General features: G+C 34.8%; 1 protein-coding gene across 4 annotated transcripts in view; it reads right to left on the minus strand.

Annotated features, from left to right (window-relative positions):
• The window catches only part of MYO6 (myosin VI), a 101,149-nt gene that overhangs the window by 25,509 nt on the left and 63,305 nt on the right, over positions 1-12,335 (minus strand). For 2 of the 4 annotated variants that reach the window (XM_054279608.1, XM_054279610.1), the window contains exons 13-19: positions 10,114-10,271; positions 9,471-9,562; positions 8,932-9,004; positions 7,951-8,078; positions 6,806-6,901; positions 5,187-5,360; positions 1,425-1,463 (exon numbers count right to left, since the gene is read on the minus strand). In XM_054279608.1, the coding sequence (XP_054135583.1) occupies positions 1,425-1,463; positions 5,187-5,360; positions 6,806-6,901; positions 7,951-8,078; positions 8,932-9,004; positions 9,471-9,562; positions 10,114-10,271 (760 nt within the window). Of the gene's footprint in view, positions 1-1,424; positions 1,464-4,463; positions 4,616-5,186; positions 5,361-6,805; positions 6,902-7,950; positions 8,079-8,931; positions 9,005-9,470; positions 9,563-10,113; positions 10,272-12,335 lie in introns of those variants that run through there. The other 2 variants (XR_008483196.1, XM_054279609.1) reach the window with 2 other exon arrangements.

The following is a 12,335-nucleotide window of genomic DNA, read 5'->3' on the forward strand; positions in this document are numbered from 1 at the left end:
CCAGTTTTGCACTGAAACCTTGGTCTTGATGTAACTGATCTCAATGCTAAGCCATTAATTGGATCCTCAATTCTGTTGAATTTTCACTCAATTATTCTCTTAACATGTATATACTCTACCATTTATGACTCTAGATCCTACTACCCTCAATATCTTCCACAGTCACAACACTAAAATGCCCCAGAGTTCACATGGCCAAACCAGACTCCTGACATCAGACTCATGCCAGATGAACCTGACCCTCCTTAACTTCTACTTTTTACAACTTCCTTTGGCTCACAGCTGCAGTCTCCCTTCCCTGATGTTCCAGTCTGCTCCTCTGCTATGACCATGTGTGCTACAGTGCTACACCACTGCTCTCTCTGATGATTTGACATTCATCAAGGAAAACATTTTGCCGAGCACCACCCAATTATTCAGATTTTCCTTTAACAGGTGACTGCTAATGACAACTTTGCATATTCTAAAACAAAATTGGGACTGAGAAAACATAGTATTAATCCTGATTTGTAGCATATTCTCTCTTTTTCCATCTCTCAGTTGAGAATGAGACAGCACCTGCCAAGGGAACTCTACATTATCAATATCTCCCCAGTCACACATTAGCTAAACTCAAGAGTACAGCAAGCCTGGCCACACACTTTTTTCCCTGGACATATTTCAGTTCCAGAATGTTCTGGGTGAAATAGATCACCTCCAGACCAGTCTTATGACTGCAGTAAAATCGTATATGCTGGCTATACTCCAAGCACCCCACTGCTTTGTTTCCCTTAATTTTCCACCCTTTTTCTTTTTTTGACAGAGCATAACCTAATATCTATAATTGGTTAGAACATGTGGTCAAGAGAAACAGCACTGTGTTGCTACAATTCCAAGTTCTAAAGTAAAATGGCATGTTGTACATGGAGAATTTCTCAAGCTATCTAATTACATCAGCCAAATTAACAAATATTCATTAGGGGACTCAGTTTCCTTGACCACTTGTGCATTTACAGCCTATCAAAAAAATTAAAATGAAAAATATTTTAATGACTTTATGGAACATTAAAACAATAATTAATACTAAATTATTTCTTAAATGACAACTTCTAATAAACATTTCTAAATTTTCTATAAATTAGTCATCAATGATAACCAATGCACAGAAAGAAGTAAAAGAGACAAAACAGGAGATTGCAGCACAGAGAGATTTCATACTGCTTATTCAGTAAGTTTTTTTAACTTTCATTCTACAACTTTTTTGAAGGTGGTTGGTTTTCCTTTTTCCAGTAAATAAATAACCATTACATGCACAAGAAGATGTTCCACGTAGCTGCAAACTCTAAAGCAATTACTAATCCCATTTATTGTAAACCCTAATATTGAGATTATCTACTTTGTTTTACATCAGAAAACTGTCAACCTTCATCTGTATATATACTTACAGTGCTGTGAAGCTTCTCAAGAAGCAAATTTAACTGAGTCTGTAAAAGAAAACAGGTATTTCAAGACCCTTACCATGGCATGAACAGAAAAATACACACCAAATAGAGGTACAGCATTACTGCATGCATGTTCATTGTTAGTGAGACAGAACTGATAAACCAAACATTCACCAATTTTAATAGACAAAATCATGCAAGTGTGCATGAATGGCCCTGAGGAAATTGCTTGTATTTAATTGCACAACAATACTGCATGGACTAGTCACTTATTACAACATAGTTATCACAAAAAACATGCACGTCCATTTGGGAAAATAAAAAATAATGACAATGTAATAAAATTATATAAAAAATTAGACCAATCAGCAATCATTTTTAAAAAAAACACACTGAAATTTTGTGAAATCCCAAATTTAATCTATAACAAGCATTATTTGTGTGTTACATAATTAACACAAAGTATATTCCCAGGCTTTCCTTCTGGGTTTTTTTTTTTTTTTATGCTATATCAACATTTAGCTGCAATGATCTATTTCTATTTCCAAACTTCCAAATTTTTTAATTCTCTATTGATGACAAAAAACTACAATTTTAAAATTACACTTGGTGAGGTTACATTTAAATATACTGTGATGAGAAAAGCCTGTAATACTACTATTATTTGGAGTCAAGTTTTCAGGATAATCAGAGACTTAAACCTACCAGAGAAAACAATTTAGAGTTGGTATTGAAAGTAGTTGGTAGGGACTTTAAATACTCCAAAACCACATCAGAAAAATAGCAATATTTTTACTTTAGAGGTGTGTCTGGTTTTTGGTTTTTTGTTGTTTTTTTTTTTTTTTTAACATAAATTACTGCTGGGCCAGCCTTTCTAGTTTTTTAGCAAACTTTAAGTATATAGACTGCAGCAATACAAAATTCAGTATATCCTAACATATTCTTTTTCAGCACCGGAAGCAAAATTCAAAGGATCTGACTTCTGACTAAATTTTTTTAACCAGATCTTTCAATTACCTTGAATCCAAGAAACAAGATCTGTATGGGTAGTGTGCATCACCTACAGCTGCCAGTTGTCCCTCTGGTAGATAAAACTGGTTTGGGATTTTTTTAACTTAACATGGATGTGGTTAGAAAGAGTGCCACAAGAAGCATGACAAACACTAATAACCTCCTGCTCAGTTCTCACTTACACATACTGTTTATATTTCAACTTGATCATAATAATTATGTTTTCTTAAGTCAGAAACGCTGAAGTTTGCATGAGACAGACTAGTTTCCATCAACAGAATACATTTCTGCTTGAGGAAAAATACCCCTTCCTTATACTCTGTGATTTGACAAGAAATAAGCCAGAGACATTCTCAGGTGAACTTCTCCAACAAAATCTGTATATGAGCAAAACATATTGCTAAAACTACTGCTCTTTGAATTGTCACAATTTAATACATCATTAGCATAAGGTAAAATCATCTCAGATAATCTTGAAGAGATCCAGTGATAAATGAATCATTATTTTCTCAACTGATTAATGAAAATTAATTTTAATTAGTTATAAGGAAGGGATATGTGAAGGATTTCATAAAGAGAAGTCCCTGCAACATCATCAATAATTGATATAATTAGAAGAAGTTCTAATTTTGGTAGTTCAGAAGACTGACTTACAAATTAATGCACAAAGAATTCTTATTCTTAAAGAGATGAAATATGTAGTAAGATAAAAGACCTTATTTTGATGTCATCTGAAGTGAAATATTCAAGGCTATTAGTGTTCATCAGCATCACATGCTGTGTCTGGGAAGGTAACACTAAATGAATTACTGAAGTAACACATACATTCAAAATGCCATGGAACTTGAAAACATTGAAAGAATTATAGATTGATGGGCCAGATCCAAGAAGGACATCAGTTGTGTTCTAGGTGGAGAGGGGAATTCCAAAGTAACAGAAAGAAATCCAAAAATGTTCCCCACAAAATTTCTGCTTCACTTTAAAAATGCCTCCCTTTTAATTCACCTCTCCTTGGGCAGTGGTATAATGCACAAGACTGCACCACTGAAGGTGGGGTGCCAAATCCTAGAGAAACTGAAAATCCAGATGGAATGAAGAGGAAACTACCTCAAAAGATCCCCCAGTTGATTTCATGTTTAAAATACAGTTCTAAAAAATAGCGGATCCTAGCTTGATTTAAAGCAGACTCATGGCTGCAGGGTTTGCTCAGGACATGGCTTATCCGTATGCAACTTTTCAGACTACCTGATGATCATGTATTTTATATTAAACCAATTGCTGCACTTTAATTCAACAACTACTATAGAATAGGAAGGAGTTAAAAGGCTCATCAAAGCAAAACTCAAGAGAGCAGCCTGCTCAATTCCCAGTTATATGCCTGACCTTACAAGTCAGGCCCTGTATTCTGCTCTTCGTGGCACCATAAAAAATTTATTTCTGGCTACCTAACCAAACAACTCCAGAAAGGTGTAATGAGAATACCCTTTGTCAGACTGACCAATATCTTGGTGTTCACTACAGGAAATAAAATAGCCATAGAACACAATACAGTATAGACCTGAAGCAGAATACTATCACTATAAAAAGCAAGTGTGCTGCTAGCTTATCCTTCCTGTTTTTCAGTCCCTGCTGAAGAAAACAATTTTTTAGAAAACAGCTCCAAATGCTAGCCACAAAATGTGATTATGCAAGAAGGAATTGATCTTGCAGTCCTGATCCAGTACTTAACCTTGACACGGATCAGAAACGCAGAAACACTCTTCTGCTACTGGCAATGCCTCACTCCATGTGCAGGTGTTTTGGGCTATCTGAGATACTAGCATTCCCCAGGGACTGTGTCAGGAGTCTAGCTAGGAACATGAGGGGGGTTTTTGGTGGCCCTAGGTAAGATAGCATACCAAAACTGTTTCAGCACTTGACTTGAAGGCATATAAATCCTTCATTGGATCTGGCCCAGATGTGTTGAAAAGAGCTCTTGCTGAAATTGCTGCAGCTCTACCAACTGCAAATCCACGAGACTGAAAAATTTACCTGCAGCCCACGATGTGCCTGCTTTTCATCTCTTAATTCCCCTATTGTTCTCTTTCTAGCCATCCTGAGCTGGAATAGCCCAGCTAAAATAAAACTGCTGAATGAGAAAAGGATGCAGAAAACATTTGGAGAAGACAAGGTTTGAAGGTCAGCTTTGCAACATCAGAAGAAAGGAGAAAATGAGGAGAAGCATCAGATTCAGGTATTGGGAAGGGAAACATTCAGCACAATGAATATCTTCCTGTGTAAGCCATGACTAAGTATATATTTCAGAAAAGGAAAAACTATGGTTAAATTAGGTACTGAATTTTGAGAGTTTGGCCAACTGTAGGGAATCAATACATCTTCTAGAAGGTATAATTACAATAGGATGGAAGAACACATTTTGTCATATCTAGAAAATTTTAAAGTCCACCGAATCCAAATTTACATCTCAAAACCTGTTGAATAAAGACTTCTATGTGACTTTGAAAGATTCTGACCTAAAAATCACTGTATAATCTCTGTAAGGACTATTATGGAAGATACTTTTGACAGAAATGCATAGCATGTAGCTTAAAATGCCAGTTTCTTATAATTCAACAGAAGAAACCATCTATTTAACCAAATTTTCTTCTGAATCTCAAATTACTGCTAGTTCTCCCAACCTTAGGTTCTATTTAATTCAAGTAACATAAAACTGGCATATATTACAAGATAGGACTCTTTACTCTATGATTTTACCTTGAATTTGTTACCCACACTGATGAAACTGAGTTTTCCAGCTTTTTGTTTGGGATCCTTGTTGTTGTTAGTGTTGGCTTCAAACAACTGTCGAACAAATTTGTCCTTGGATTCACATATAAGAGATTGAAGAGACATGTGCAAAGCATCATTGTTTTTTTCCACAAATTGCATCTGAAAATACAACCCAAAAGATAAAAACACATTTGTTTTACTGTCCAAGTTACTGCAGTCTAATTAGAAAACTAAAGGAAATATAGTTACATATTTAAAAATTAGCAAGAACACATGGGGTAAATATTAATATATTATTTCAAACAACTTTTTAGCTGGATACACAAAAGTCTAATGCCAGAGAGAAAAGACATTCTTAAATTTGAAGGATGTTGTTGGAATTATGAAACCCAAAGAAAGGTTTGGTGCCTTTAAAGAGATCAGTTGTGTTTTTGTTGACTTCCACTTCCAGCACTCAGCACATCATCATCACCTGGGAATTCTGAGAAGCTTAATTCTTCACTGCCTGTAATATCACTTAAGATCTACTGTGAAATGGGAATTAATGTGCATGCTTAAACCTACACTGTTTGGAAAATTAAATGAAAACAGGTTATTTTATTAGTACTATGACTATTTATAAACATTTGATTTATTAAAACATATTGTCACTTCCTACAAACTTTATATATCTGGTTTATTTAAATTGGATCACTAACTTTGAGAAGAACAATACATTACAGAGAAACTCAAGAGGTCAATATATCAGTATCCAATTTCCCAAGTACAAAATCCTCAACAGCTTTTAGTGCAACTTAATACAGACTTTGATATTAATGAACAGAAGATGCCAGGACTGCTTTGAAGAAAATGCCAGACGTCCCACAAAAGGGTGGGATTCTTCTTTGATAAGAATCAAAGGACTAACACAGGCCTCCAAAGTTTCCTTGGGCCATGAAGACACAAGAGAGGAATATGTATGCAGCCAAGTAAGTAATGCAAGTAGCATCCTTCATACATGGTGAAGTTATACAGACCAACAAAGCCTTATGGACCTTCATTTTAACTTAAACTTTCATTTTTGAAAATTGATGGTCTAGATACCGGCTTCAGGTCTTACAATGTTTTTGTACAATAAGTAATAGTCAAAACAGCACAAGAATCTGGAAAGTATTTTGAGGGTAGCAATTTCAGGTATTTTGTATTTTTACACGAATGAGTCCATTGCCAGTAGAAATGGAAAACACAAAGTATGATGAGGACTCTGTACAAGGATAATCATGCTTCCAAATACTCTTCACTGACAATACTTTTATATCACAGTTTATTCTTCTCCCCAGAATGTAAACACCTTTTGATGCAAAATTTGCAGTAGGCTGTGAATAATATATTTAATACTGACACCATTACCTGTAGATTTGAAACAAACTTTTACACAAAACACATGTCATTAAAATGGGCTGTAACCTGAAAAGTTAAAAGAAATTTGTCAATTCGCAAAGACATATCAATGTTTGAACTTCTCTTCTGATCACAAGAAATTTTGTCATTTAAGCTATACACACTGAAAAAATATAAATGTTCTACAAAACACAATAAACATAGTGTTCCATAGACAAAATTACCGTCTCGTAGCACACTGCTCCTGCAAAGTGTCGGATAATGAAGCCTTCATCATCTCGGATATTTCTGTGAACGGCCAATTTAGACTTTCTTGGAATCTGGAATTAAGAAGTTGAATTACAAAGAAGTATTGCAATGGAGACTAAGAAAAAGTTTATTCTTAGAACACCATCGTGATCTGCCAGGAGCACTAGGTGCTAAATTCATATTTCCTGTAAATACAATTGTGCTGATCGTTACCATTTCTGTCCAAACCATGATGTTCTAAAAACCCAATTTCAAACTCTTCCACACTCTTAAATACATTGCATTCAAAATACATGTCACCAGGATTGCTAACACCAGCCAGTTGATTTTGGTTGTGCCTTTAATCAACACTTTCTTTATCATAAATTTGACAGCTGATGAAAAACCTTGTTATATGAATAGGATTAGACTGAAGCTCAAGATATGGCTTTAGATGGTATATCTTAACAGGCAAGCACTAGCTGATCATACACATATCATCAGAATGTTTCACTGCACACCAATTCAGGCAAGCAGGATTAAGTGGAAACTTAACACAAGGTAAATAGATGACAATTTTGGTAAATGGATTTTAAATTATGGCTTCCTTTACTCATATTTTTTAGGCATTTTTTTAAATTTCAACACAATTCATGGATATAAATTTCAACAATTTGCCTTAATCTTCCAGACAGCGCTGTATGTTAAAAAATAAGCAACAAAAAATTTTCCTAGTATGATTCCTATATTCATCTCTGAAGTGCTAGCTAGACATTAGACATGAGTTAAATGTTCTCCAAAGCAAGAAATTTTTTTAAAAGAACAATGAAATAACTCATCTGATATGAAACAATCTAAATTAAAAAGTGTTTTTACTTCCTTTCATGTTTTACATGTTAAACTTCAAATGCAAGTCAAGAATATGGCTTTAGTTTAGCAGGATATTAGAATTGCTTGAAGTCTTCAGTGAACTTTTCATCAAATCTAATCACCAAACTTGTCCTTAACAAAGAGGTACAGACTGTGCAGACTGGGCGGTATGAGATTTCTTATGAAAGATTTTCATTACATTGAAGTGTTACTATCAACTGTGCCAAGAACTGTTTCATTAAAACAAGACAGACAACAAAAATAAACCTACCGAGAGTCTGAAATGGTCCTTGTGTTTTTGATGCACAACTGAAGTAAAATGCTGGTCACTTGGTTGGGGAAGACGATTTTCCTCATCCAAAATATCCAGTACACCTACTAATTTTGCTTCAATCAAATCTGTTAATAAAAAAACCCCATATGTTTATAAAATTGAATATATCAACTTGTATCACTACTGAAAATTACACACCGAAATGCTGCTGATCTGATTCTCTACAAAATACCTATGGAAAGCCATTAAACAAAATACAAGAAGTCATGGCAAATCAATTCTGTAGATCTTAATAGGCATATATAGGTTATCCATCAAATCTAGAAGTTCTAAGCTTGTGGAACATGGGAGAAAAAGATCAGGAACCAATTGTTTGATTTTAACTCTTAATCTCAAGCTGAAATTAGTCATCCAAAAAGCACCTAAGACTTCTTACAGTACGATCCTAGGTCTAGCTTCAATTGCTGGGGGAGATTTTTAAGCTTTTCATACACATTTTACCATATGTCAAAACTAAAAGGTTAATATTACCATTTGATAACATGACCCAGGGAGAAGTACAAATTTGTTTTAGGAAAGGCAGACCAGCATTTAACATACAGTGGTGGTTTCACAACTTTTAACAACTGAATTGCTTTGACCTCTCACACACATATTTCGAAGCCCTTGAAAGCTGACACAGAAATTCATGCTCTTGAAACTATTAGACACAAACTCACAGTTTTGCAATTTTTTTTTCCATTCTCTATGAAACTGCTCTTTTAAGAGGAATTTTTACTACAAACTTTTTCCTGTGGAAAGGATGAAACTGCTATTCTTGTACTGCAGAAATGCCTATGAACTCTTAAGATTGTGAATTGAATGAGGATATATATAAAACCATATAATTACTAGTGCTATGCATATTTCACCTCCTCTGCTTGAAGGTTTTTTCCCCATGACAGTAACAAAAAGCTTGTGAATTCAAGAAATACATACCTATACAGTCCTGATTATCTACATAACGAACTTCATTAACTCCCAGGCCTTCTTTTTGGTAAAGTTCTTGTTCCTAAAGTATTGAAAAGAGAAAACACCACTCTTAATTTTTTTTCTAAAAAAAAAAAAAAAATCAAGAAAAAAATTATTTTTTCTAATAAACATGAAACAATTTTTAAAAATATATCAGGAATCAACACACATTTAAGAATTTTCTTACACAGCTTAATGTATTCCAACTTTAATGCCTTAATGATAAGCCTGTTCAATTCAATATTTTCATTAGGTATTGGTTACTATCCAATCTCTGGATACCTCATTGCTGGTTTTCAAAAATCCACATTCTTTTCTGACACAACCAGATGTCCCATAATATGGAAACACAGTATGTCAACTGATTTTTTTTTTTTATTGAAACATAACATGTAATCTTATGAAAAGTAGTGCTATTTAAAGCATCTCTTCAGCAAAAAAAAAAATTCCTCAAATATAACAGTTAAAAAAACAAATCCTCAAATATAACATTAAATATATCATACCTCTTTCAGAATTCTTTCATTAAAAAATTGCTGCAGTTTTTCATTACAGTAGTTTATACAGAATTGTTCAAAACTGTTGTGCTCAAAGTACTCTGAAAGACAGAAGTTAAACTTTTATGATAAAACAGTGTTCCAAGAGTTTAAATTAAATAGTAAATAAGAGAAGTTTCACAGTACTAATATTTAAAGATGTGTTCAGATCTATAGTCATTTCTTTCAGCAAAATGAAATCTTTTACAGATTTCCAAGTTGTACACACGCCATCTAAAAATACTGCAGCAGATAATATTTCTAAGATAAATGACAGACAGTTGACAGCAAACCAAAGCAAGATGCTACGAGACAGTGAAATTGTACCAATACACCCTCATGCATCTATGATACAGCAGGCTAGCAGTAGATACCAAAACTCTAAAGACCTGAAAACCAAAGGCTGTTCCCCTGGACAACCTTGGCAGGACTAGAGCACATCACAAAACATGCCCTGTTTTGAATTTTAGTGAGTCAAAGAAGCAAAAAGCAAAAGCCTTTTAAGAACCATCAACACCAAAAAGAAAAACCCTCCCACTCTTCATTACAGAATTTGTTATTGAATGTTTGGTGGAAAAAAGTGACAACTAGAAATGATTTTAGGTATACTTACCAAAACCAGCTATATCTAGAACTCCAATGAAGAAAGAAGAAGTTTCAAATGGAAAGCACTGGTTTACCCTTTTCACTACATGATCAAACAGATGACTGTACACAGTTTTAGCCAAGGCATCGCGAGCATTGTTTGCTTGTTCCACTTTCAAGGGTACCCTAAAAAAACAAGATACAAATCTTATTTTTCAGAATTCCTTACTGTGAAATGCTGAGATTAGACTCTAAACCTAAAACCAGCCTGTCCAATACCATAAATTAGGACCTAAAAAACCTTCCCCAATCTCCAGGCCAAGGCAGGAAACAACCTTGCCAAGTTAGACTATCTTAGCTGTAAAAAAACAATAATGTTTTGCTACCATCAGTAGAAGTGAGATTCAGATGCTTTCATAATTGTTTATTAAATAATTAGAAACTCTACTGACAGTTTCCAGAGAAAGATATTTAAACTATATACAACACCATCTACAAAAATATTTCTATTTACTTATGATTTGTTATGTTAGAATAAAGCCTAAAGTTCAGTTTTTGCTCTGACATCTTTTCTGCTCCTCACCCCATCACACTAGTGAGGAGGCTGAGGGTGAACAAGAAGCTGAGGGGGACACAGCTGACCCCAACTAACCAAAGGGACATTCCCTATCATATGGCATCATGTTCAGCAATAAAAGCTGAAGGAAGAAGGGGGAAAGGGGAATGATTCTATGAATTTAAATTTTTGTCTTCCTAAGTAACCACAACACTTGATGAAGCCTGCTGTCCTGGGGAGCTGAACACTGACCTTCCAACAGAAAGCAGAGAATGAATTCCTGGTTTTGCATTTCTGGCATGTGTAGCTTTTGCTTTACCTTTTAAACTGCCTTTATCAATAACCCATGTGTTTTCTCATTTTTACCCTTCCCCTTTTCCTTCCACTGGCAGGGAGTGAGTGGCTACAAGGGGCTGAGTTGCCAGCTGGAGTTAAACCACAACAACAGCTTATCCATATTGCATAATTTCCTTCACTTCCCAGAATTCATAACCACTAAACTAACTAACTAATATTTACTATTTTTTTATTTCTTCAAAGATAATACTTCTGATGCAGAATCATGACAGTGATGGAGATCACTTTCTACTGTGACTGGTAAGGCATGGAACCAGAGTCTCCATTCCCAAAGGACACTTGCAGCTACATTACATTTGATAGTAATTAGCTTTAGCACACAATCTTGTCTTCCACTAAGTATCTATCTCATCTTAAGGTAATGAGTACTGGCAGAAATCTCAGCTTATAAATAGAAGGAAGGTACCTTTGCATTCTGTTCTGATACGTTTAAGAGATCAGAATACTAATTCCTGTCAGCTGCAGACCTATTACATAATACAATATATTAAAATCATTTATGTTTTTCACTTACTTTTTTAAACAACATGACAAATAGTTGTACTGCTAAAGCATGTATTTACAAAATGGTCCCAGTGTTCAAAATAGCAAATTCTGCCACTGTTAAGTGCAATTCTAAAGACTGCACAAACCCCAAACCCTGCTGCTAAATTTCATAGTATGCAGCAAACATGCCTGGAAAGAAAATGTAACCCTGCAAAGCATTTTGCACAACTGAAAGTTCAGAACCACTAAACAATGCTGAAAATGCCCTGAAAGAGTAGATACACAAGAGCCCCATCACAGAACTGAAGTTCAGAACAAGTAGCTTTCTTTTCATGAACTTGCTTTCCCTCAGCTCTTCCTTTCTTTGGTCTGCACAAAGACAAATGAATCTCTTTCTTTCTCTTGTTTCTTGCCTGAACAAGAAAAGATAAATTCTCCTTCCTCCATTTTACCTTCTTTCCCTCTCCTGAATTTATCAGCTACCTGAATGCAATGGAGAAAAAAATTGCCAAATTCTAAGTACTTTGGTAAGGCTGCAAGAAAAACCCTTGTTGGTCTTCATGCCAATTTCTTCAGCAAGGTTTCCAATGATCTAGAGTTTGAGACCTAGGGGAAAGCATGGATGGGGTAGCTTTAGTCTGTGGACAAAATCTCTCCATGCAAACTCCATGCAGTTCCCAAATATATTCCAGAACAAATTAATTAAAAACATGTATAATTTGCCCATGGTTGAGAACAACTGAGGGAGAGAGGAGGTGAAGTGATATCCATCAATTACTGTCATCCAATATGGTTACTGGTTCATAAATAAAGTAGCCTGGATTAAGTAACCCTACCTAGTTAAATACTCC

This window comes from Melozone crissalis, unplaced genomic scaffold (genome assembly GCF_028551555.1).
Source record: "Melozone crissalis strain CALT ecotype California unplaced genomic scaffold, PUWL_Pcris_2 ptg000027l_1, whole genome shotgun sequence".
Lineage (NCBI taxonomy): Eukaryota > Metazoa > Chordata > Aves > Passeriformes > Passerellidae > Melozone > Melozone crissalis.